Below are 26,675 nucleotides of genomic sequence, written 5' to 3'. Positions count from 1 at the left end.
GTGATGCTAAAAATAACATCGTCCCCCATCTTCCTGAGGATGGTCTGACTAGACGAGTCATCCCGGTTTTAAATCAGCAGCTGTGTAAGTGACACCAGAAGATGGCATCATCTGCCTGCAGTGCTGGTTAACTCTTTCTGCATTTTCATGCATAAAGCTGGGGGGTTTGACAACGGACACGTTGCCCCTAACAGCAAAATTCGGTGTGGAGGCTTTGTGTTTCACGGCTCTGTATTTATTTTTTTTTTTAGTGGGGTCAGGGTTCTTCATTTGGTTGAGGTTTCTATGATTGCTTTATAGTTAAGGAAGAAAAAGCTCTTTTTTTTTTTTTTTCTTAAGTTATAATCCTTTTATATATCCTTTTATATACCCTTTTATAGAGTCACCCAAATGAAAGGATTGTTTTGGGCACCCCGGTTCAGAAGGATAGGGAAGCGCTGCAGCAAGTCCAATGCAGAGCTATGAAGACGATCAGGGGCTGGAGCATCTCCCTTGTGAGGAAAGGCTGAGAGACCTGGGCTTGTTCAGCCTGGAGAAGAGAAGGCTGAGGGGGGATCTCATCAATGCATATAAATATCTGAAGGGTGGGTGTCAGGGCGACGGGGCTGGGCTCTTTTCAGTGGTGCCCAACGCCAGGCCAAGGGGCCACGGGCACAAGCTGGGACACGGGAAGCTCCACCTGAACATGAGGAGAAACCCCTTCCCTGTGCGGGTGCCAGAGCAGGGGCACAGGCTGCCCAGAGAGGCTGTGGGGTCCCTTCCCTGGAGACATTCACCCCCCGCCTGGACGCGGCCCTGTGCCCCTGCTCTGGGTGTGCCTGCTCACGCAGGGGGTGGGACGGGGTGAGCTCCAGGGGGCCCTCCCAACCCTTGCATTCTGGGATTCTGAAAGTTGGAAAAGTATTTTGAGTATTGGATAATCAACTAAAATACTGTGCTGTTTTATACAAAGCAGTAGAAATCAATTTATTTTTAGCAATCCCATTTTTTGAGGTGGGATAACATGATATGTATAACTATGCATAACGTGAATAATTTGTATGAAGATTGAGATTTATGTGTGTACTTACCACACTTACATGTATACTTTAAGCATATATTGAAGTGTTTTGCAAACCAGAAACAATGGCTGCACTTAAACTCCCTGCCAACATGCCCAGATGTTTTCCGATGGAGTATCTTTTGCCTGGCAGTTCCCATATCCGACCTTTCTGTGGAAGCATGGGGAAGGAACCCCTGATCACTGAGCAGATCCTTACCCGTCTGACCAAGGGAAATGCTGCTTCTGGAATGATTGTCTTGGTCAACCAAGAGTGTCCATTATGCAGATCCTATACCTTTTGCTATTAAATTTTAACTTTGCCTGGACAAATGGTCTCATAGCCCAGCCTTTCTGAAAGGTAAAGATTTCTCCTTGCCTGAGGTGATGCGTGAGTATGCGGGTTAGATTGTTTCCATATCTCAGTTCCTCCTAGCTGCTTTCTCAGCACTTTTTAGCTCATTTTGTTGCCTCAACTACAGTCTTTGGCTTCCTTTATTTTTATTCCTGTTAAATGCTTTCTGTTCTGGCTTTGTAAACATTTTCCCTGACGCACTCCTAACAGTGTCTTCTGGTGCCTGTGGGACACCAAGGGACATTAACTACCCTCGACATTTGAAATTGCTTTTTGTCACGGGGATCCCAACCCTTTCGGTACCTCCTGGAAGAAATGCTTTCCCCGTAGACATATCTCAGCACAGATGACAGAAGCCTATCATCAGATTTCATCTCGATGGCCAGTGCTGAGACACCAGGATCAATGGAATCCACATTAAAGCTGCTCTCCCTGCTGAGAAGTTAGGCCCCTGGCCAGTACCGGTGTCTGTTCGTGGCACTGAATTGTTAAAGACAGCAGATATTCAATCTTGTTGTTCTTTTCCTCCTGAAGCTCGTTTCCAACACTAAAGGTCGTTCCTGGAGCCCAGAAGCAATGAAAGGAAACCATATTCTTTTGGCTGTGTGGATAGGAAATTGGGGTTTTTCTTCACTTCTGAAATGCCCAGGCATCCGTTCCCTCATTCCTGTGGGACCACCTCCCCATCAGCATCCACTCTGCTGTTGTTCAGAACCCCTATTACATGCTCTCTCCTTGATTTTCCTGCAGCCTGAACAGCTTGGCTGTATTGGTGGCTCATCTACAGAGAAATGGCATCTCGCTGTTCCCATGTGGCCACCCTCTTCACCCCCGCCTTCGAGGGGGAGATTTGTCATTCCCTTCAAATCTCAGACGTCCCAGGCTGCTTAGTGAACTGTCCCAGCTGAGGTTGGCTCAGCTTCAGAATTTTTTCAGGTACAGTCAGAACTCGCTGTTAAACCGTGTCTCATCTGCCACGGTGATTTAAACCATGGACTTTGTATCTAGCTGGAGAGCTTGCCCCGCAGTTGGAGGAAACTAAGATGATACCGAGGTTCACTTTCTTTTACTTTGTGGTACCAATGGCAAGAAAATTCTCTTGCGTTCTGGTGTACTGTAGCTCAACAAAGCCAAGCAGAGTATATCTGTAGTGGTATTTCTTCTAAGTATACCGTCTGAAAAAAACCATGGCTTCAGGAGTGAAAGATGAATAATGGTAATGCTTAAGATTACAGCAGCGGAGTATGGCTATTTTTCTGTATCTTGCTAGTTCGTGTTTTTACGTGAAGCAGTTTCCCAATAAACTGTAAATCATACCTTCCACCAGGCATCCAGAACACACTGGAAGAAGCTCACAAGCTGAAGGAGGTTCTGATCACACCTGAATTGGGCTGAAAACTAATGTTCCTACTAGGCTGCTTAACTCTGTAATCTGGGAATAAGTAGTAAAATTAGCAGTTTTGTGACAATAGGGTATTGTTTAGAATACAGACAATGCGGTATTGTTTGTGACAAAATTGCTAAGAACAGACGGCTTTTCAGTGCATTCTTCCTGATCACAGATTATACCTACTCTAATAGGAAAATCGAGGTTTGCCTATCTTCCTCCAAAATGAGCTCTCAATAATGGAGAAAAATAAGGATTAATTCATCGAAATGGTTGTCTTTTATGACTAAGCCCCTACTTGTCATGACTTAAGAATTTGCTATTCAGGGTAAAAGCTTGAAACATAAGAGAAATAAAGGGCTAGATAATTGGTAATCCACAGGAATAAATCACATTTATATAATAATGTCTTATCGCATCCTGCACATTGCTAACTCCCCCTGGTGTAATTGCTTTTAAGAAGGGGATGAGAGCCTTTGTAACTAGCCTGCTCTTCTCGCATCCACATCAGGTAATGGGGACAACCACTGTGGCCAGAAGGAAGGGAAATCTCTGTAGCAATGCCAAAGAACTGACCGATGTCACCTTAATTGTACGACTGAGGCTAATTTAAGGAAACTGGTGCTCTGATCTGCAGAGGAAACCAGTTTCAGAAGTTGCTTGGAGCTGGTAAAGTCCAGGGAATGTCTGCAACTTTCCAGAAGACATTAGCAGTTGTCACATTCGTCCTTAGGTGGTCTAGCTTCTTGTAGGGAGAAAACGAGGGAGGAGGAGACTACAATGGTCTGAAACAGTCTAAGGTACCACATGTTATCTAGTGAAATGAACTGGCCTTGGCACAGGGTTGGGGCAGGAGGGTAAATTGAAGGTATTTTTAGCTGGTAAAAAAGAAATGTTGCCATGTTCCTTGTCAGAGAGTGAGGGAGGAGGAGGACTTCAACCCTGAAGTGTAGGAGCCAGCTACAGACTTTGTCTTTCCCAGATGCTGATTCACTGACTGCTTCGTGGCAAACTTCTTGTAAATGTAACAAGGTCAAAGCGTCACCCAGAGACACTAAGCTTTCTGCTTTTCCTCACAGAAAATACGGGTAATGCAATGACGGGAAGCACTGGCACACACCATGTCATGGCACCATGACAGCATCCCAGCAGCAAGCACCCTTTAACTTGGTTATGGATGGAGCTTGGGCAGGAGGCGAAGTGCAGGTTTTGAGTCCTTGCTCCTGACATCTTTTCCCTCAGAGAGCAGCTGCCTGTGGAGGCCTAATCTGCTTTAAAATGGAGCAGATGACGCCAGGTGGAAATGAACTACCTGCTCCCCTCTTTGTGCCTTTTTGGTTTTTTTTTTCTTTTTCTCCTGTCACCACGAGCATAAGCTTGGGACGGATAACCCTTAGTTAATTACTATAGATTAGCAAGGACGAAGAGCTATCCCGGGGGCTGTGGGGGGAGCTGGCGACGGGAGGGCGGCTCTGAGGCGGGGAAAACCCGCCCTACCTCCCGCCTTCCTTCGTGAGGCGAGGCGGGGGGGCGGCGCGGCTGAGGGGAGCCGTTGGGACCGTTAGGACGGTGGGAGCCGTTGAGCAGCCCGGACTACGCCTCCCGTCAGGCCCCGGGGGTGCTGAGGGGCGAGGGCTGGGCGCCGCCCGCCCTTCCCGCCCCGCGCAGCCGCGCCTGGGCCGGGGGCGACGCGGGGCGTCTGCGGCACCTGCCCGGCGGAGCGCTGCCTCCCGCCCCGCCGCCCCGCCATGGCGGACCCCGCCGAGTGCAGCATCAAAGTGATGTGCCGGTTTCGACCCCTCAACGAAGCGGAGATCCTCCGGGGGGATAAATTCATCCCCAAATTCAAAGGCGAGGAGACGGTGGTCATCGGGGTGAGTGCGCTGCCATCCCTCTCCCGCCCGCGCCGCGCCGTGACGGGGCGAGCATCCCTCCCCGCGGCCATTGTTCCCGCTGCGGCGGAGCGCGGGAGGGGCGGTGGCGGCGGTGTTCCCCGCCGGGCCCCCTCCCACCCACCGGGTGAGGGGGTCTGGGGTGTCCCCCCGGGGGTCGCCGGCCGGGCCCGGGGAGGGCTGGGGGCGCGGGGGCGGCCGCCGCTGCCGGCGCTGATGTCATGCCGGTGACTGGGCATGCTCGCCCGCCCGCCGCGCCCCTGCGGCAGCCGCCGGCGAGAAAGTTTTCCCGGTATGCGGTGGGATACCCTTGGCCGAGGCTGGGGGAGCCCCCCGCAGCATCCTCCCCCCATCCCGCAGCATCCATCCATCCCTCCACCTCCCGCAGCATCCATCCCTCCACCTCCCGCAGCATCCATCCCCTGCGGGCGCGGAGCTCTTGCGAGGCAAGACAAAGCCGAACCTGTCCCGAGACCCCGGGCCGCTTCCCGGGGCGAAGGGTACCCACTGTGCCCTGTCCTGCCTTGGGGCCGGTGGTGGCCGGGGAGGACGTGCTGGTGCTGGTGGGACCCTGCAGAACCACCTGAACATCGCTAGTTAAAATAACCCATGCGAGGTGACGTATTTTCTCATCTTAAAAAATAAAAATGAGTTTAAATATCAAGTCGCTACACGCTTGCAGCACCACCGTACCCAAACTCTGCGTTTCGTCCCTTGCTTTGGAGGGGATAAGGCTGTTCACAGCAGCAAAGGCTTTAAATCGAACAAAGCGTGCATGTATCTGGGCCCTCCGTGGTTTGGGATGCGGCTCCTTCGCCCAGCGTTTAACGTGGCGCAGCGCGTTCGTCAGCCTTGCGCAGGAGTGTGCCTTTGCTTTGCGTTCTGGGAGCTGGAGCTTTCCAAAGTGGGTTGGGGTTGTGCTCGGGAGTCTGCTGGTGCTGGTCTTGGTGGGTGCGAATAGACAGCCCCAGGCGCTTTAACTTGAGTTCTCTTTTTGGTTTGCTGTCTAACCCACCCATGTGGGTGCTTTGCTTTATACATTGGTCTACTGTGGTTAAGCGGATAATCTGATCGGTACTATGCTGTGATAAAGGGATCTTAAAACTAGTTGTTGATACAGAGAGCAAGCAATTATTTGTATGATTTGTTAAGATTCTTATTAAAACCTTGAGTTGATTAGAAACTTTTTTCATGAAAGTTGCAAACAGTTGCAGAAAACGAAAGAAATGAGTCAATTCTGGACATAAATTGCCAACTTGTTTTTCATAAATGTTTTCTGTGTAGCCAAATTAATGTTTTTTATTTGAAGGTTAAAGTCGTGACACCCACAGCAATCTGTTAACAACAGAATAACCAAACTGGTTGTCGATCTCAGTCAGCCATGGAGAGCTGCCTTCAGTCCACAGATATTTGGAACGCAAGCAAACTGTAGCACAGGCATTTGGGTGTTTCAGAAACAAATGTCAGCAAATTCCCCTCCCCTCCCTTAACTAAGTAAATCCTCGGACATATTAAAAGTAGATGAAAACACATCTACTGCAAATCCCTTAACAATGCCATCTTTTTAAGAGAAGTGGAACTTAGAATCCTTTTTTCCCACCAAAGTGAGCGTGCAAGTATGTAATGCATCTTTGTCCATAAAGTATCTGTTGTCTGGGAAAACAGTAACTGTGATGCTTTGAAAAAGGTATTTATATCTTGCAGACAGGAGGTAGTTCCTTTAGTAAAGGTAAAAAGGAAAACTACCGGCAACTGTCAATTTCCTACCATGGAAGTTTAGAAAATAAAAAAGTTTGAGAGAAACAAGAAGAGTGCATGTATTTATTTATATAAATGCATAAAATATAAATATTTATTTTTATATGTATATTCAATTTGGCAGGATCATTTTTGGGGGGTTATTTGCTGTCTTGAAAATCTAGTCAGAAGCTTTGTGTATGCCTTTCCTTCCCCTGCACAGGGCAAAATATTGGTCTTTTTTAGGTGCACATTTTAATCATCTTAACTAGTGCAATATGTCCTCAAATACAGCTTCTCTTTTTTTTTTTTTTTTTTTTTCCCCCAAGAGAAACCATCTGGCTGGGGTTCCGTGGGGATATTTGTAGTTTTGTAAGTGTAAATGAACATGAAAATCTTTTCATACTCTTTGCCTTCTGTATTTGCAGTACTGAGCTCCTTGAGCTTTGGTGTAACTTGATTTACAGTGGATGCCACTGCAGTAGGTTAGTAGAAGGTAGCACCATTTGTAGTTATTTACTCATTTTAGAGTGACTGCTTACCTCCAACAAATAATGCCTGGCAGGGAGAAGGAATCCTAATTCTGGTGGAAGGCCCTACTGGAGTAGGCTTCCGTCTAGAAAAGCAAGATTTTAGGCTCCAAAAGCTATTAGAAACACTGTGTAAAGCAAAAATAAACCAGAACCTCTTTTTTTTTTTTTTTTGTATGTTTTACTATAGCATTTGAAAAACACTGCAATGCAGCTTTTATTTTTGTTACATAAAATATTGGAAAGAAAGGGGTTCTGTTAAAACTTAAAAAAAACCAAAGAAAACCCCCCTCCCCCCCAGGAATTCTGTCTTCATGTAAGAAAAATTAAAATAGAAATGATTTAAAGGAAATGCCTATTTTTTCTGACTAGTAAGTCTGAATAAATTTACTTCTCCATCCCAGCAAACAATTGTGGGGAAATGCTTTCTTTCTGAACCTCCCACCGTCACCTCCCATAATACTCCTCTAGTGCCTTGAGCAGATTTTCCAGCAAAAATTAAAGATCATGAGTTAATGAGATTTCTTGAAAACAAACAGCCATGAAGGAAGTTTAACAACTTAGGCTTGAGTTTCCCCAGGATATCTTTCACTCCACAAATAAAGCTGTATCTCTGCAATGCCTGTGGTTGTGTGATTCAGAGCTCTTTGTCAGGCAAGTCCTAGGGCAATGTCCTAAGTCCATTCAAACCAGTTAAACCCCTCCCTGAGAGCTGGGATTTCACTGAGTGTCTTATATTCTGGCCTCTTCCATCTGTCTTCACGCGCTTTGCATATCAGCGCAGTAAAGTATGGAAAATTAAAATGTTTTACCTTAAAGTTTCCTTTGGTTAAAACAGAGAAAACCCATTGTATTTTGATAGTACTTTAAAGTTTAAGATATAAAAGCCTTTTAGACGTATCTCATCTTTAACCATGGCAGAAAAAGGCAACAGCGGTAAATCCATCACTTTCTTTTGTGGTTAGCTACCCAACAGTCTCAACAGACTGCAGTTTCATTTTGTTTCTGCTCCTCTGCAACCTCAAGGTGACTCTCGATTGATTGTGTTGGCTGACATGCCTAAAAATGTATTTTTCTAGCTGGCTTGCTTCTTATGGTCTTATTGGAGAGTGTGGACCTGTTTGCTGACAGTCTTCTGGTGTGTGGTTTCCTTATGCTTCCCCTGGTTCCTCCGAGTGCCCATATTCCTGAGCATCTGCAAAGGAAGGATGCAGAGAGGCTCAGCACCTGGGGGATGCTCTCCCTGAGGATACTTTTCTGGTTTATGTTGATGGGGGAGAGCACTTCCAGCCCTTTTCCCCATCCCCTGTTGTAAACAATAGCGGCATTTAGTTGTGAAGGAGTATTTTCACCTCCTTTCTCTGTTAGGACTAGAGCAACCGCTTCCATTGTAGTGCAAGACTGATCTGAAACTGATTTTCCAGGCAGATATCTCCCATGTAGGAAGGAGAACGTCTAAACCGAATCTCTCTAGCCAGCTTGGAAACCTCACGTTAGTATTACCAGAAAGGGGATAAAAGACTCTTCGTTCTGGTTGTCAGCTGCTTTTTGAGCTGCAATGTGAGGGCATGTGTAAAGCCCAGCTTAGCAGGAGCTGCTGAGCACTGCAGTTCTCTGCTCTGCACACGGTGTCAGGCGGGCAGTGCGGAGCCTTCCTCAGCCCCTTGCTGCCCAATCTGGGGGGCTTTAGCATAACTCTCTGCCAGCTCCCGCAGCAAACCACCCGTGGGAAAACCAGCGAGAGCTACAGGGCAGATGGGAGGGGCCCTTTGGGATCATGCTTCATTCACACGGGAAAATTCTGTTATTTCATCTGCAAAACATTCCACATAATTAGTTATTGTGCCTAAAACCAAATAAAAGTATCATCACCTGATACCCTGCCGCTGTGTGATGGTCATTGCTGTTTTGCAGCGTCATATTCCGTGAAGTAGAAGAAAACAAAAATTGATGGCTGATTCCTCTGCTGTGGGTGGGGTGGAGTCTGAGCAGGGTTGTGTTTTTTTTTAAATACTTTCTGCTATAAGTACTGTTTGGAATGTTCCATCCCTAGAATGTTTTGATATATTTTACTTTTTATTTCTGTATGCCAGTAAAGTCAGTAGAGTTTGTACTAATGAAACAAAGTCGTGTTCTTAAGTCCTTCCTGTACAGAGATCTCTGTAAGCTGGTATGCAGTTGGCACTCAGTGGTTAAGACAGACCTACAAAAATCCTTGGGGCAGTAGATAAATGACTACCTGAAAAAAAAAAATATAAAAAAATTAAAAATTCACCCAGTGCTGCATGGCATTTTTCATTGGGTGTGGTAGATTGTGCTTCTGACAAAAGCCAAGCATCCATTCCTACCTCACAATGCACAGCAGTTCTGCTTACAGAGGGTTTGTTCATGACGTATCTATAAATACCTTTTATAGAAAGCTCATGCCGGCTTGGTGTAGGATGTGAAGTGAGATGGGGCTTCTGTCTTGATGTAAAATGTGTCAGTGGATGTGCAGCGTGCCAGTTTCCTAGCAGAAGGCTTAATCTGGGAACCTAATGCTTGCTTTGTCTCCCAGCATCTTTGGTGCGTTTTCCAGCTCTGCTCAACTCTTTTCCATTGGAGACTGAGCATGTTTTGTATGAAAGCTTTTGTGAAGGACCGGTGTGAGATAAAAGTAGCTGGCATAGCTAAGCAGGACATTTATGTGGGATTGATGGTATCTGAAGACACTAAGAGCTGAGAAATACCTTGGTGGGAGCTGTTTCTTTCAAGAGTGTTGTTAATCCTCCTGCACCCTGGCATAAGCTGTGAATGTCTCTCATCTGCTGTGTTTTCCCGTTTTGTGGATGAGGTGAACCACGATGCGCTGTGCTCGTTCCCCCCTGGCTTTGGGCTGTGTTGCTTTCAGGTCAGGCTATTTCCAGAGCAGCAGCAGCAGCAGCACAAGACTGACAGATCTGGCACTTGCTTTTTTTTGGTTGATTTCTCTCAGTAGCTTAAGCCAGTAGGTATCTTGGGAAGAAGCGGAAGCCTGTAAATCATAGCATGTTGCTGTTCATTTGGGAAAGAACAAATACGAGATGATTCCACTTGGTCCGGGTGGCTTTTCTGTGCCTTGCAAAATAAATTATTTCATTTACTGAAGAACTGCTGCGGTAGCTGTTCAGGGAGCTGCTCGTGTGCTTGATTTTTAAAGAGGGTAGTTGTCTTCCTAAGGCATACTGTTGCACTTCTCACTTATTTTCAGAAGCTTGTGTAGAAGGCTAAAATCATGGGACAGACAAGATGACTGGCAGCGTAGACTTTTGGTTCTGGTTTAACAGTGTGTTGGCTAAAGAACAAAACTGTTCCAGATCTAATTATCAAGAAATACAATGCATTTATTTCTTGACGTGGTGATACTTCCCTAAAGCACTGAAGCAAGTGTAATGGACAACATGACTTACTCTCCCGTAAAATAAGTCAGTGGAAAAAGTCTGGCTTTATAAGGGCTTGCAAAAAAGTCTCTGAGCTTCTCCAGACCCAGACGTTCTCCTTCTCTAGCACCAGCCTGTATATCTGTCCAACCCCATAACTTGGGCTGGGTCATTACGGGATGGGGAGAAAGCTTTCCGAAGGGAATGCTGTGGGCTTGCATGGCAATTTGGCACACGTAGAGCTTTGAACCTTCACACAGGGGCAGAGTGTGGCATTGTTTAGAGGGCGGTGAGTTGGGTCTATGAGTAACACCCTCGGGTCTGCCCGAGCCCCATGGGTAGCAATGCTCTGTGGGGGTTCCCCCAGGCTGTGCCTCAGGTGTCGGCATGACCCATGGCTGATTGGGCTCCCGGGACTCTGCTGGCACCAAACCAGTTTTCTAAGATGTTTGTGAGACAGAGATCCTTTCCTCCCAGTTAAGGTTTGAAGCAAAATCCGGGGCTTGCTAAACGCTGCTCATCACATTCTTGCTTGATTTAAACATAGTGACTTTGGCGGGGACAGTGTGGTTTGGAGATTTCTGTTTGTTTCTTTTCTGAATCCTCTGCTCTTTCTGTTCTGGAAGGGATATTTTTTCAAGCTTGTCTAGGAAGTGCTGAACTGCGGGAAAATTATTCAACATGGATCAGTTGGTACTGCTTGGATGAAGTTGTATATGCTTTTCTGTTTTCTAAAAATGTAGTGAGAAATGAGGTGTGAAAATAGCTTCTATTTATTGATGGTGGTGCTAGAAAGATGATTTACTCAAAATACAAAGCTTATTATTTTTTTCACCGGAGCAGTTTCCCTTTTGTGTTTCCTTAGGGCATTGAAGGCTTTTAAAAATCTTTTTCTAATCCTACCTGGACATCTTTCTCTAAAAAGATCTTCATCTGCACACCTATCCGGTCAAAAACACAGGTTCCTCCTTAAAGCTTTGAAACTTAAAATACAGATGATATATTTCAACAAGATAGATTGTCAAACAACTAGAAAATGTAGTCTCCTGCCACTGTGAACGTTGCCTGTTTTCCTCTGGTAGCTCCTGCAGCATGCCTTTGGTTTAGCCTAGAAGGTTTAGACCATTCAGCATCTGTACTCGCATACCTCGTTCCAGTCTTTGTTTCCTTCCCCTGAGATGCCGTAGTTAGTCACTGGTGTTTGGATTCATTTTTGCAAATGGCTGTTCAGTCTGGTACAGTCAGATTTATCGGTATTTGGGGAAGTCTGGGAGTACTTTTTTTTCCCCGCATCATTGGAGATGATTTCTCCTGAAGCTTCCTGCCCTAAGCCAAGGCATAACATGCAGGGAGCAAGCTGTTAGGGAGTGATGTGTACTTAAATCTCCACATATTGTTTCAGTCTTTCAAACTGCCAGAAGAATAAAAGCTGTTACAAAAGATAAAATGAAGGATGAGATGCCACTTATAAGTCTTTAATATTAATATGCTTTTCTCTGTAGTAGCTTTTTGAGGATTGGGGTGGGGGAGGGATGCTCTGTAAAAACAGATACTTAGGAGGAGAGATTATTTCATTTAGTTTTTCTTGACAGTTTTTAACTGGACTACTGACACCCTTGGTATTACCTTCGTGCTCTTCCTGTTATCATTAAAATGACTCACCTTAGGATTTGTTTTCTTCCAAATGTACCGGTTCCGAAATGCCAATCGTGTCTCTAGGCACTAACGTACATTTCTAACTCTGTAATCAGCGCATCAGAGCAAGTTGCAGAGGTGCAACACCTGCAGATCTCACAACTGTGCTTTCTTAAAGGTGGGCTTCTCCTGCCACTGAGGACAATGTTAAATGAAAATTAAATGTCTTGTCTTATCAGTATTTGTCTGTTCTTTTGTTTGAAGACTTCAGTGTGCATAAATTGAGCCATGTTGTTCATCGGTAATACCATACGTGTGGGGAAAAGGGGAGTTGTGGACACACGTTGAAAAGGTGGCAGTGGCATGGAAGGAACGAACGAATGGGGTGATCTGTTCTCTGCTTGGAAAAGAAACACATGTAATCCAGTTTCCACCTGTTAGCTTCCATGGCTTGGGACGGTCTGGTTGCTGGTGCATTTCTTGTTAAATTCTGGCTGGTTTAGTTGAACACAAGAGCGCGTTTGGAATTTGGGATGAATGTTTCTATCAGAAGATCTCCTCCACACAAAGGGATTTATTTGTGGTTTGGGTCTGTTTTTGTTGGGTCCCTTTGAGCTTGATATGTTTTGTCTTAATGTAGCCCAACAAGACCGAACACAATTACCTACCACCTGCTTTCAGACCCTTTACTTTCCCTCTTTTGTTTGCTTTTGTGTTGCTGCAGCCTTTTAAAGCTCAGAGGTGCTGCCGAGGTACAACTCATTCTGAAAAGTTATTTACGAAGGTACTCAGGTGACTTAAAAAACCCCTGTATATCTGTGTGGGAATGAGCCTTGGTTCAGGGTCTGCTCTCAGTTCTCTGTACTGCTGAGAACCAGGATGCTTCAGGGTGAGGCAGCAGAGCTCTTCTTTGGCAGCAGGGAGAAATACGAAGGGGTGCTGGATCTGAGTCATTTGAGACCTCAGGCTGGGTGTGCAATACAGGGTAACCTGTGCTTCAGCTGATGCTGCAGGTGTAGAAGCAGAAAAGTGATTTAGAGTTGCTCAGTATTTGCTTGACACTTTTGACTTGGCTGCAGCATTGTCAATGTTTGTTCTTCCAGCTCCACTGGAAGGTAGGTGTTGGATTTGTCTGTGTGATGGCTTTGCGAACTGGGAAAATACCTTTATTCAATTTTACGGGATTTTGGAGTGTGAAAATATTGCATACTTAAAAAAACCACCCCAAAACCAAACCCAGCACAACAGCAAAAAACCCCATTACCTCAAAACACCTGAAGTAGGATCCTTCAGAATCTTAAAGGTGTGGAGTCACAGACATGGCATTTCTGGTGGATTCCTGGTTTTATTCATCTGCTGGAAGGAGCCAAGATGTTTCTATATATTTATGGCCTGTTTGGTTCTTGACTTTTAATGGGATGTCCTGGAAATGCATATGATTGTTATCGGATTCCCATTATAATATCAATAATTGGTCCCATGACAGCTTCAGAAAATGCATATTTTCAAATTATGAGATAGAATCTAATTGAAACCAAGAATGCTGGGTTTTTTCCCCATGAGAAATGAGTATTCAGAGATAAGAACTTAAATATTTAATAGTAGTCCTCTTAGATATCTTTGCTAAAAGTGATTCATTTTTTCAGTACTTCACTCTGCTAAAAGAAATCTTACTCTACTACCTAGTTATAATGATGGATAGGAGGTGCTCTTGGTTGGTACAAGAGACTGTCTTCTGGGTCAGGGAGCAGCAGGATTCTGGAAAAACTGGGTGTTTTGAAGCTGTTTTTAAACATTCCCGTTGCATGAGGAGGATGTGACACCAAAAAACATGTTTTCTGATATGTCTAATGGCCCAAAGGCTTGCAGTAACTTCTGCTGTACTGAACAAAGTATTCTTGAATTTACTTAGAAATTGTTGCTATGACACAGTCTTTTCTATTTAATTGTCCTTGTGGCAGCCTGTGAGGTAAAGATGACCTCTTATTTTGGGGGGTGAAAGTTGACTTTTAAAGTCACATTGGGAATCTACAGGGAAGTTGAGTCTCTGATACACAAGTATCCTTCTGACTGCTAAATTATTCTCTCACCTAGCAAAGGATGTGCAGGAGACCATTATCCGAATTGGGGTAACTGGGTTAGTGAATATTTTTAGCAAAGCTGTTAACAGAAGTCAGATTTTTTTGCAGTTGTAATCTCTGTTCTTGACTGTACAGTTCTTCTGAATTGCTTCAGTCTCTGTATTTAGGCCAACAGTGAGATGTGGATAATGCTGCAACTTCTCACAGACCTTTGAGATTTTATGTTGTTCACTTAGTAATAATCTGTTCCAAAAATGTACTAAGGAAAGTCATTTGGGTTGTTTGTTTGTTTGTTTTTTTAAATACATTGCTCTGTAGTACAAATAGTTGAGCAGCTGTACTTGCAGACACTAGAGCCTAGTGAGGGAAGCACAGGATGCAGTTGGAGGATGTATATATCTATGTATGTACCTATATGTATGTATAGATACATGTATGTATCTCTATGTGTGGATATTGAACTAGCTCAAAACATGCAGTGATATTCCATCGAGGTGCTTGTGGCCAGTTCAGCTGGAGCAGGCACAGCAAATGTCAGTATCTTGCTTTGCTGGCTGTGTACCTGACGGAATTTGCTGATGGCTTGGTCAATGCCACATGCCCTTTTAAAACACAGTGACTTCTCTGACCCTGGGAAGCCACACTGCTCCTGGGTTTTGCTGCTGGTGCTCTTAGTAGCTGTTTCAGTCACGCAGACACACAGTTGTCTGCACCCATACAGCTAGCTCAGTCTTCTCCAGCTGCAGTTAATTCCTCTTTAACAGCCCAATGCTGATTTTTGTCACCATCTTAATCAAAGAAAATCCCACTCCTGAAGATGGACCTGTTAGTCTCAAACTGTCACCTCCATGTCATATTCATCCTATACTTCTCCCCCCTTTTATATTGCATTTTATTTGGTTTTCTCCTCCTAGAACCTCCCTGTATGCTTCTTTTTTTATTTTCCTAACACTTTCTGGGTCAACCATAAATACCCAGTGGAAAACTCTGCTGTCATTCGATAAACACATAGGCTTGACTATTTTTCACTTTATGGTACCTTTTACAATTTAACTTCAAAGCAAAGTAGTTCAATGATGCAAACAAATCTCAAAGCAAAGTTAATCTTGCTGTACAGAAGCACATGTTTCTTTATACTTGAGAAAAAAGTTTGCTTATATTGGTAATAGAGGATTTACTCTGTCTATTGCTTGCTTTATGTGCAGCCCAGATTTTCTGAGTTTTATAGAATAACCTCAGCTGTAAACTGCAAACAAAACTGTTGCCAGCATAAACAGTTTATTTTAATTGTACCATATGTGATCACTGAGCTGTGAAGCACTGTGTGAGAGTTGCCTTCCCTCTTTCTGTGCGGGTGGAAGGTAGGACTCTGCTGTTAAGAGCTGAAGGAAAATGGAAGCACCTCAGGTGGTTTCATACCGGGCGTGTTGTGTGAGCCATTGCCAGAGCTGGGAAAAAGAATGAGAAATGGGAACGCCTGGCTGTCCGTGCCCAGCTCGGGAAATGCCCAACTCACCCGCAGAACTGCCTCTCTTCGGGGAAAAAAAATGCCGAGATGAGTCACTGCTATCTCCAACCAAGAAGCTTGAAGGGCTGCTTATGTGGGATGGGTACGACTCTCTGTAAGCGCGGCACGCGCAGAACTGGCGGCCTCACTGCCTTCAGCAGCCCTCCGGGCTGTTCCTCCTGGTGGCACAAGGACAGCAGCTGCTGCAGGGGGAACCAGCTCCTGGTGCTGCCTGCAGTGCTTTTTGAAGGCTGGCTGCATGCAGAGCTAGTGGAGAGGCGTAGTGATGTGGTTGTTTTCTAGAAGCAGGCTGAACTGTTGCCCTGTTTTTAAATTTTTTTTTTAAAATTCACTTTTGTCAGAATTGGTTAATAATATATCACTTCGTATGGGACTTATGTTTTTCTTAAAATTAAGTGAACTCTTTCCTTCTTAAGTTTTATGATATATACATGTGCTATTTCAGCACGGCAGTACTATATGGATGTATAATTTTAATGGAGCCGAGTACATTGCTTTACTGGCTTCATGCAACTCTTCATCTGTTCACCTTAGTAGAGCTTGCATTTGGCCTGTTTTGGATTCAGACTTTGTACTGAACTGAACAAACCTGGATTTGACTTGCAGGTGACCTTGGGCTCGTCAGCTCTTTGGTCCCCTGTTTATACAATGGAAATACTCCTTCCTTTTCTCTTATCTGTTATTGGGTTTGGTGTTTAAATTTCAGGGTATTCTGATTGTTGATACTATGGTAGCTGCTGGTACACACTTCAGTTTCGTTCTGAGAAATCTGGGACCCACTCTTTAAAAATCAAGAAGCCTGAAAGCTGAAGCAGCTGGGTGTCTCTGTATTCTTGCTGGTGGACGTGTGAATTCAGAGCAGTTATTCTGACTTGGAGAGAGGTACCTTCTCTCTTTAGGATTTGGAGTCTGTTGCTGTGTATCTGTCCTTTTCTAAAGAGCCATTGGTAACTGTAGAAATGTATTTCTACATTTCTGGGTGCAATGGCTGAATGGTGTGAACGTGGTCCCGAGAGAGCCTTGTAGGGGCAGCGATGGCAGCGCTGTCCTGCTGGTACAGCTCTGATCCTGTGCTGGGTTTTCTTTTTTCCTTTTTTTTCCCACAATCATCTTAAGTGGAGCATTGCTAATAAAGATGCCTTGTTGCCCTAGATGTGTGCAGTAGGCAGTGCTCAGCCTCTCCCTGTAAGCTGCTGTGAAGGGAAAGCAGGCAGTTCCTTTGTGCTGCTGCTGCACGCTCAGTGTGTCTGGGAAAAGCTACCCCTCCTCTTGAGAGGTGTGGGGGAGAAGGGCCAGGTGGAGAGGAGACTGTGCTCGTGAGGCTAAGCTGGTGTGTGTAACAAGAACTGCTTGCTTTTTATTTTGCTTTTTATTAATATTAGCAACTGCCATTTGGAGTTACGTGGGTTTCAGAGACTTTGGGATCTAGGAATTGTAAATTGGATAAACATCAAGGACGGGGAAGACAAGAGACCTCTGTGGCTTCAGGACTAAGGGGTCTGGTTTTGCTTTTTTATTGGAAATAGTGCCAAATGATGAGAGTGGCTGGAGGTTGAAGTCAGAATGGCTTGTGACTTAACAGGAAGAGCAACTGCTTATGCTGATGCAAATAAAAGGTGTTAATGGTTGTTTGCACCCTCCTTATTTTCTGCTAGTTGACAGTCCTGTCTTTTGCTGGTTTTGTTTCTGCTAGTGAAGAAATAGGAATACGAATCATGATTTACCTATGAGGCAGGTACTATGTTTATATGACACTCATTTTATAGGTCATGGACCTTTCTTCATCTTCCTTGCCACAGTGGGTCAAGAAACAGCAGCACAAGGGCTTTCACTCATGTGTGTAAGCATTTAACACGATCGCTTTTTGTGCCTCCTGAACGCTCTAAGGGAACGGAGTGTGGCAGGCCAGATTGTACCCTGCTTTGAAGATTTGGGAAATGCAGAAGGAATATATCAGCATTACTAAATCTGATAATAGAATTACTGTCAGATAATTCCAGCCAGCACTGCCTGTTTCTGGATAATTTAGCAGAAAGTGGGGCTCGTCTTCTGATCTCATTGCTGTGCTGTAAGAAGAGATGTGCTGTATATGTAAGATGTAATGCATTTCTAGCTGCAGGGAGGGCACAGGAAGGGCTTATGAGCCAGAAAATCTATTTCTGCACTTAAAAAAACCCCAGAAATTATCAAAGAATGTCCAAGCAGTGCATTTCAAAAAGAAACTCTGCAGCTTTCTGTTCTTAGAAAGTTCACAGGAGGATATTTTGTTGTGTGTGCCTGGGTGCTTGTGCTTTAACCAGCTCAGTAACACCACTTTTATTCATATTATTTGTGTAACTATTTGAGCTGTATTCTGTGCAGTAGCACAGCCACAACCCCTTCACTGACTGTCCAGGAAAGCACAACTTGTCACCACAGATTTCTCAGTATAGGACAAGGTGGCGTAGACCTCCTTGCTACCAAATGCAAAGCCATTTGGAACCAGATCCACCTGAATTTTGAATGAGATTTGAACAATTCTGAATTTCTTGATGATTGACTTAATTTATCAGTGATGGATTAGTTTATCAGAAATGCAAACACCACATTCTCAAATATTCTGTTTTCCTCCTGATAACTGGTGCAAAAATGGATGCGGCAGTAATTCTGGTTTGTAAGGGGTTGCAATGTTTTTGTAAGGATTATTTTATTTTGTCTCTACTTGTCCAGTTACCTAATGTGATTTTTATGAACTAGAGGTACAAATAAGAATGCCTGGACTGGAATAAGATTGCTGAGTATTCCCAAACCAAGCAGTGCACTATCATGATCCTGCTCCCACATATGTATGGGTTTTACAAATAGCATTTGGGTCTCCATTTAAGAGTTTCCTATTTAAGCTTTGTAGCCCCCATTGCATCAGAGACAGAATTCTTATTTTTTTAATAATATTAAAAACTATGATTTTTGTATAGTTGGCTGGCCCTAAATGCTGTAGCTTGAGGAAGACTGGATGCTTGGTGCTAAAACTGTGAGATTTCGACATATCATGTAAAACTGAGAGTTGTGCGCTTTTTTTTTTTAACTTCCAGATGGTGAGATGAGATACGTAAGGAAATCAGTGCAACAAGCCAAGAAGCGAAGCTTGTTGGTTTTAAGGTTATGGATGGGAGTGAGCAGGGTCCTCTTTATACAGAGGGTATGGATGTCAGGAACTGGTGCTCTTGCAGGCTAGGGCTGAAGCTCCAAGTGAGCAGGCTTGTGCTTGGCGGGTGCCGGGTGGCTTTGTTCCTCCCAGAGGGGAGCTGCCTCCTCTCTCCTCCACCCCTGCCTGTCTTGAATTGGGAGAAATGGCAGGGGGAGAGGAAACCGGGCAATTTGAGATAAGAATCAGAAGAAAAGGTAAAAGGAATCAATAGAAATGTTACCAGAGTGAAAGGAGGTCAATGACTTTGCAATGGGAATCAAAGTCCTTATCAAACACTGCATGTTCCTTCCTGGAAGATCTAACCTCGCTCTGTGTTCATATTAAATAAACTTTTAGATGTGCATTTCGCGTGTGAAGCACAGACCTCACAGTAACAGGCAGCCATGGTCTGCCCCGGGTGCTGGAGCGTCCGCAGTACCAGAACGGAGAAAAGCGGCGGATGCGCAGAAGCTCATCAAAATGGCCGTAGTCGTGCATGGGCTCTCTGCTCTGTGAACGCTGTTCTCCGTCCATGTTTGAAGAGGATTGTTGCCAGGAGCAACTTGTCTGCATTACTCGGTGACAGGGTAATTGCTCTGCCTGCCTCGACATCTGAGCTTCTGTGAAGGTTCTTCCATGCTCGGATTGTGGCTGTTACTGTAGTCACTGAGATGCAGAGTCGCATATTTCCAATATACAACATGAGTTTAGGCTACAAGCAGTCAAGCTGCTAAACAATACTAGTGCAGCTGTACATCAAATATCTCTATAGATAAAACTAGACAGAGCACTCCCCTGCGTGCTGCCCTTTCAGTTCTTCTTTTGAGTATCACTTTTCAGTGGAAAAGGTAGAGAGAAGTACAGAAGTAGTGGTGCTGTCATTCTCCTCCCTTAATTCTCTGATGTGTTTTCAGTGCATGCGTTTTTAATTCCATTGCCAGAAAGGAGGTTGGGGCAGACTAGTGGTGACGTTTCTGTTATATTGTAGGCTTTTAAGTTCCTGCCACAACACCAGGTCAGTAGACATTCAATCTGTCAGCACTACTGGCATTTAGTATTGTGGTTTGTAAATTAGGAAGCAAGTCTAAGTTGTTGTTGCTGGTCTCCCAATGAATCAGGAACACACTAAACCAGCAAGGTATCAAGGGGTGAGGGTTGTTGGTAGCTCTCTGGGAGTACAGTTGCTCCATTCGATCATGGGTGCTGCTATCTTCCTCTCTCACCTGTCTTGGACGCTACTAGTCTGGGCTTTTGAAGACTTGAGATCTTTCAGTTCTTGAGGGCAGAGGAAAATAGTCTACATGTACAGGTGTTGCTGTTGGTCCTGTGGTTTGCTGTCAGTGATTATGGGATGACAGTAATTCAACCCTGTTTGGTGAAGCATGTCCCCAGTGCAGAACCGTGTTCTTACCATAGTGTGCCGCCATGCTGATGGTATTTTTGCTCCGCACAGGTCGGTGTTAAGGGAGTCAGTCTGGGGAGCAGAGATATGCCCAGACCCACTGTGTAGGCTGGCTGTTGGGATCTAGGCTTGTTGCAGTTGCGATTACCAGGACAGTTTCGAGACCCTCCAGGAACTCCTCCCTCAGGATTCAATCGCACAATAAATTAGTGGCTCTGGATTAATCCCCGGGAGTCTGAATGAGTACACAGCCCAGCTGCAAATGCGACAGTTTATGCTTGTGAAATGCTTTCTCTGCAGAACAAATACCGTACAATGCAGGCAGTGGGGTGCAAGCGTCTCACTTGTTTCTTTTTGCCAATATATATCTAGCCTGATGGGATATTCCATGACCAATGGTGTAGTTTGTTCTCTGATCCCCTTCAATCCTTGGTTTTGCGGAGCATGCTGAAAAGAAAGCTGCTCTACAGACCAGTGATGCCCTCTCATTTCATTTTGACCTCTCCTGACCTGAGGTGGATTTCAATCTACAACTGACAGTGCTCAGTATCCCATTACTAATCTCCTGAGCCACCCAGTTGCCCCATAAATCTGTAAGTGATATGTTTAACAAAGTGGAGATTAACACAACACTGCCACGGCAGAATTAAGATGTAGTTATGTCTTGAACTGGGGCTGCTTTATGTTGTATTTCTCTTCTGTAGGTGGAGCCAAAGGTCAGCATCTTACTTGGGACTTTTACTTCACCAAAACGGCTTTGTTTTGTGTTTTGAAATATCCCCCTAGCTTTTTTGCTTTTTGTTGGAATGTTTTAACACTGACAAGAAGCAGAGGTGCTGCTCCATGCATAACTTACTCCCACGGCCCCCCACCCATGAGGTGCTCTCGCCTGACTCCTTCCATTGCTGCCGTCGGGAGCTGCCTCAGGATAGCTATTGCTACATTATTTTATGGCTATGTAATTTTAATTTTTGTTAAGAGACAATCATAGTGTTCTTTAAATAACAAAAATCTGGTAGTTTAAAACCAATTTTGAAGTATTTCATTTTTACAAAATAGACAATACCTTGTTCTCTTTTCATTCTCAACTGCTACGAAAATCACAATACCTTTCGTTAGCAGAGTCTTAGGCTTCTATAATTATGGTACCTTTCTCTTTTCTTCTACAAAGAATATTTTTTTTCTGTATTTTCTCTCTAAACTGTTAATTTCTTTTGTGTATAAAACCATGTAAACTATCAAATTCTCTTATCCTGTCAGGGAGTAGGGTAGGTTAGCTAAAATGCTGGAGCCTGGTAAAAGCAGAGAAGTTTTGGATGATTTTGAGTCTGGCTTACCTTCAGTCCTTGTTGAGTGCTTTTTTTCTAGAAGGGTTTGGAAGGTGTCTGTTAGTGGTAGAAGCTATCAGAAGCAGGTTAGACAAGGACCCCCTGTCCTGATTGTGGCTTGGAATATTATGTAGTAAATATCTTTACATGATTTCTCTTTATTTGGGAACCTCTGATGTCCAGAGGATCTTTATCTGAAATGCGAGTGACAGCATTTTAAAGTTAATTTTATTAAGCTTGTCTGTGCTTTGCTGAAGTAAAATGAGTAGCTTATGAAGGTAGCTTCGAAAAGGCCTGAAAAACTCTATTAAGTTAGTTAAATTAGCACATGAAATTAGACTGGTAGTTAGCTGTTATAGCTAATACGGTGGTTCAAGGTACCTGAAAGCTGGAGGGGTGGTGCTGGGGACAATATTCCCGTGTTCCCTAGGACTGTTAGAGTAGCCTGTGTCTAATTCCTCACCCTGATGGTTTTATACGTATGATAAAGCGGAGAGGTCTGCTGAATTTACAATCTCATATCTATTTAAAACTTAGTTTTGTGAGAAAATATAGAAAAAACAATTTTGTAAAAGAAACAAAAGTGTGAAAAAGTTATCTTAATTTTTTAATGTGGGGTGAGAGACCCAGGAAAGGGGGAATGATGCACATCTTAAGCTAGTGCTGTACAGAGCACCAAATGAAATCCTTTTCCCCACAATCATTAACAGAGCTTCATCTTTTCAGAGATGAAATTTGACTGCAGAAGGATAACACGGCTCTCCAAATACCCAGTTTTGTGCTGTTGCATAAGCAGTTAAGTAATCAAGGCCCAAATCTGCAAGCTGCCGCATGGTGTGCAGGGCACTGGTGGGCTGGAAGGATGGTGCTAATCCTGATGGCATTAGGCTGCACTGTGGAAGAAGTACCAAAGGAAGCGCCGCCTGAGCGCTGCTGGTAACGCAGCATCCACGTGTGGTGCTTGGTGCTGCCGGGCGCTCAGTCACTGACTGGGCAGTGCCCCGGCCGAGGCTGCCAGCATCTGTCTGTCTGCGAAGCGATGACCATGGCGATGAGCTGGAGGAGGCTGTGTCCCGGGGCCTTTCTGCCTCCCCATCCCATTCCCGAGCCGTGCAGCGCTGGGGAGTCCTGGAAGAGGAGGAGGAGTGAGTCGGTTGCCCTCAAGTAAGAAGAGGTCCCATTCTCCATGGTGCCGATGGGCGCTCCCAGCCGGGCTGCAGCCTTCAGCAGCGACGGAGCTCCTGAGCCTCGGATGCACAGGGGTGCTGCTTTTCCAGCCCCTCGCCTCAGCCTTCCTCCCAGCTGTGAGGAGTCTGTCTGCCTGCAGCTTATCATCTGATGGCTGGGCTGGGGGCTGGGAGACAGTCTGTACGGCTTTTTTATTTTTGTGATTAGCATTATGTTGGTAACATCCCATCTGGCAGGCTGAGAAATGCCAGCAAGGGGTTAGAGCTTTGGCGGGGTCTGTGGTGGCTGAATACACTGGGTTCATCTCATCCTCTGGGCCGTGGTGACTAGCTTGCACCAATACAAGTAATTAATAATGGAGAGCTGTGACTCCGAATATTGCTGTGTCAGAAGTATAAAAAAATGTTGCTAAAGGGTATTATTCAATAGTTGGCTTAGTATTGGGAGATCTTTATGTTTAAAATTCATTCAAGGTTTCTAAAGAGTATATTTTCCAGGTTATACATCTAGGTAGAAGAAAAGCTTTAAAATAATTTCTAAGGCTGGGTTTCCTAAATTGCATATCTATACCAAAATAAAATAGCGCTTTCCAAAAACAGGATTTGTTGCAAGGAGTTAAAGGTTCTTTCTGCTGAGGGTGAAAGCTAAAAGTGGATCTCTGGCCGTGAGCCAAATTCCATCAGCTCCACAGAAATATTCATAAGGTAGATCAATAATTAAGCCTGCTATGCAAAAGTAATGTTGTGTTTGACTCAGATTACTCTGCAGTGCCTGTTCATACATGACTGCTTGTTTTAATTTCTTTTCCAACCGAGTTTTAGGAGCATTACCAAGATCTAAGAATTTCTTTTGGAGAACTTGGTGTGACTATGAACTGTATTCAGGTTATTCTGAATAAATTTTCTTAATTTTTTTTATCCCAAGTGTTCTGAATTCTCATCCACTAGATGAATCGTTGCTGCCCCAATGTTTTTAAAGGGCAAGCTAACATAGAAGGTGAATAGGACAGCAGTAGCATTTCCCTAGCCAGTATGACCGAATAAAGGGAAAACATTTTAATAATAACTAAAGTTAACTGTTTTGCTAACATGCATTTATTTTCTTCATCTTTAATCCTCATGTTTTCAGTCTTCACTAGAGATAAATGGCTTTAGGAGAATGGAATAGATCCTGTTAATTTCTTGTGCGTTATCGGCAAAATAGAAACAACCTTGTAGTTGCAGACTCTCTATAACTTGTGGGGAAAAGAAGTCCTTCCATGTACTCAGTTATCCAGCCATGTATCCTGCTTGTGAATGGAGTAAGTTTGATACCGTGTTCAGTAAGTGTGCCTACATTTTCAGAGAGTGTAAAGGTTTTAATTCCTACTCCTGTAGGCTAGAGGGAAGAAATGTGTTTTATGCCGCCTTCTAAGGGAGAAACTCGGTGCTTCAACTGAAAAATTGAATTGCCGCTGGTAATAGTTTGCTTTCTGCTTCTAGGCCTGCAATTATATATCTTTTATTTATAAAACCTCTCCTACAAGAGCACTTAGGGTAGTGAAAACCACCTGGGAAATAATTTCCCATTAATTAAGCTCCTACATATCACATGATTCTGTTACCTGTATACTCATCTGCTGTATGTACTGGCAGTGGCGTGTTGTGTGGTATGTTAAACCCACTCATAGATCATTCATTCCAACTGCATCAATAAAACTCTTTGACTTGAATAGAGAGCCAGAATAACAATGACAGAGCTTCAGCAGAGTCATGGTTTGCCAAACGATTCATCTGATAAACCCAGTGTGTGATTTGGCGCTGTTTTGTTTCTGCAGGGTCCAAAATTTTTCCCGAGTTATCAGCTGATGGTTGCATGACTGATGCACCCCTTTTACAGGGGTGGAGGGCCTGCCTTTTTTTTGACCAGGCTGTGGAGAAAAGAACACTCCTGCTTTCTGAGGGGAGAGAGGACTAAGATGTACATGATCTATCAGCCCATCTCAGCTGAATGCCCTAACTATTGGCTGTTAGGAAGAGCCAAATCCAGCAGCCTGGCAGAGGTGAGGCTGAGCCCCTTTCCAGACCTCCTCACACAGGGCTGTAGCTGGCGGCAGGGACACATGGACCTTGTGGCCTGTGGTCCTACTTCAGTTGGGGTGCTTAGACCCCCGTACACATGCATGCACACAGAGTGAACTCCCTCATCCAGAAAGAAAGTTATAAAGGAATTAAGAAGATAGGACTGTGCTGATCGGGTGTGGGGCATGGCTGGACAAGAATAGTGACTGGCAGCCTGCTTACAGGGCTGGTGGTTTTGTCCCTTCACCCCGTTTGTTCCTCCCCAAATCACCAGCATCCCTCCCTTTCCTTGCCTTTGTCCTCCCCTCATCATCCCCTAACTCTTGTGCAATCCTGAAATGTTCTTCCCCTGCTTCCCATTGTGTGTGCTGTACCCCTAAGCAGTCTGAAATGTGATCCTGAGAGCCCTCTTGACGGCCTTCTCGCCTGGACCATGGGGCAGGTGCTCACCAGGGGCAGCCTTGGCAGGAGCCCTGTCAGGGTGCCTCTTCCTGTACTCTGCCATTTGGGTCCCCCTGCCCCTGTGCTTCTGCGCTCCTTGGGATGCATGGAGATGAGCCTTGGATGGAGTGATGGATGTTCTTCTGTCTTTTAAAAGTGAATGCGTGACCTCTTCTTGGGTCTCATTCAAAATGATGCCCCCCTCAAGGATGAACTGGTGTGGTATTTTGCAGGCCAATATTGAACGAGCTTTGCCTCTGCCATCAGCAGAGCTTGTATGTTTTGCACTGGGCATATTCACAACTGCCGGTCATCATACAGCTTGCTCACAGCTGTTGTCTGCTCAAGCAGAACAAACTTGCATCTGTCCTGGGAGAGATCTGGACGGTATCTCTAATTCTAGGGAATGGTTTCAGGCAGTAATTCATCAGACTCAAATGTCTCCTTACAACGCCCAAAAGCAAAGAAACCCAGCATTTTGTATGCTGTCCTCTTCCTTTCTGCTTTAGCAATTTCTGAGTTTCATGCTGGCTGTTGGAAATTCTGTTCTAAGCCGTCTCACCATGCCCATGGTTTTTATAAGGCACTTTGGGGATGGTCCTTGGACTATGGGTTCTGCCTCTGAGCTCAGATGCCTGAAAGTCAGGTGTCGTCCTGTTTAGCATCATAACCTGCAGATACTCTGGTGGAGTTGACCCTGAACGTCTGTCTGAAGATCACAGGGAGTTAATCACAAAGTTGCACTAAGGCTCCTAATTCTTAGCATGCAGCTCTAAGCACCAAGCACTTCTTATTTCCTGTCTATATGGAATTTAGGAGAGTTGAGGTTTATTTACTTATTTTTTAAACAGGAAATATATTTGATTATCTTTAATTGAGAATTCATTAGCTTGTAGTAATAGTACTGTTCGGTGCTGTTGCTTGTAAAATGATGGCTTTGCTAGCACATGCATTCATGGTTACCGTCCTTTTTGTGCATGTGAAATCCTCAGTGTCTGCTTTTTTTAATGCCAAGCCTATAAACTCAATAGGAAACTTTAAACATTCAGCTGGTGAAATAAAAATTGGCAATACATATGAATAGCATTCCTCATGCTATCGAAGAGCCAGGACAGAATCTATCTTGCTGTCAATACAACTTCAGCAGGAATTGTGTGGGTGGATCGGAGCACTTATCCTAGCCATTATGCAGCAGTGGCGTAAGTTAATGGAACAGATTGTCAGGGGGACTGTAGGAAGTAATCGCATAGGAAGGAAGATGTGATTTATGTCTGAGAGATAATTCACTGCATATAATGAGAAAGTTTGAAAAATAATATATGGAGAAGGGGCACAGATAAAACTTAGCATCAACTCAGAAAATACCACTTATTTCTAGCTGCCTATTACTTTTCTTGAATAAGGTCTAATAGGGCTGAAATATTCCTGATTTTGGTATTTAAGTCAAGCTGAGTTACATTTAAAAGCAAAATAAAAACAGTTGTGTTATTTCTGAAGATGACAATAGG

At 44.4% G+C, this 26,675-nt stretch overlaps 2 protein-coding genes across 6 annotated transcripts in view; one reads left to right on the top strand and one right to left on the bottom strand.

Moving 5' to 3' along the window:
- Positions 1-26,675, bottom strand: part of ORC4 (origin recognition complex subunit 4) — a 445,415-nt gene that overhangs the window by 252,265 nt on the left and 166,475 nt on the right. The window lies entirely within an intron of this gene.
- KIF5C (kinesin family member 5C) overlaps positions 4,300-26,675 on the top strand; it is an 88,936-nt gene continuing 66,560 nt past the window's right edge. For 3 of the 5 annotated variants that reach the window (XM_064450962.1, XM_064450961.1, XM_064450963.1), the window contains exon 1: positions 4,302-4,655. In XM_064450962.1, coding sequence (XP_064307032.1) covers positions 4,530-4,655 — 126 coding nt within the window. In that variant the 5' untranslated portion in view covers positions 4,302-4,529. Of the gene's footprint in view, positions 4,656-24,624; positions 24,708-26,675 lie in introns of those variants that run through there. The other 2 variants (XM_064450965.1, XM_064450964.1) reach the window with 2 other exon arrangements.

The sequence above is a fragment of the Phalacrocorax carbo genome, chromosome 5 (genome assembly GCF_963921805.1).
Source record: "Phalacrocorax carbo chromosome 5, bPhaCar2.1, whole genome shotgun sequence".
Classification (NCBI taxonomy): Eukaryota; Metazoa; Chordata; class Aves; order Suliformes; family Phalacrocoracidae; genus Phalacrocorax; species Phalacrocorax carbo.
Note: the sequence above shows the minus strand (reverse complement) of the source record. Positions and strands in the feature narration are given on the sequence as shown.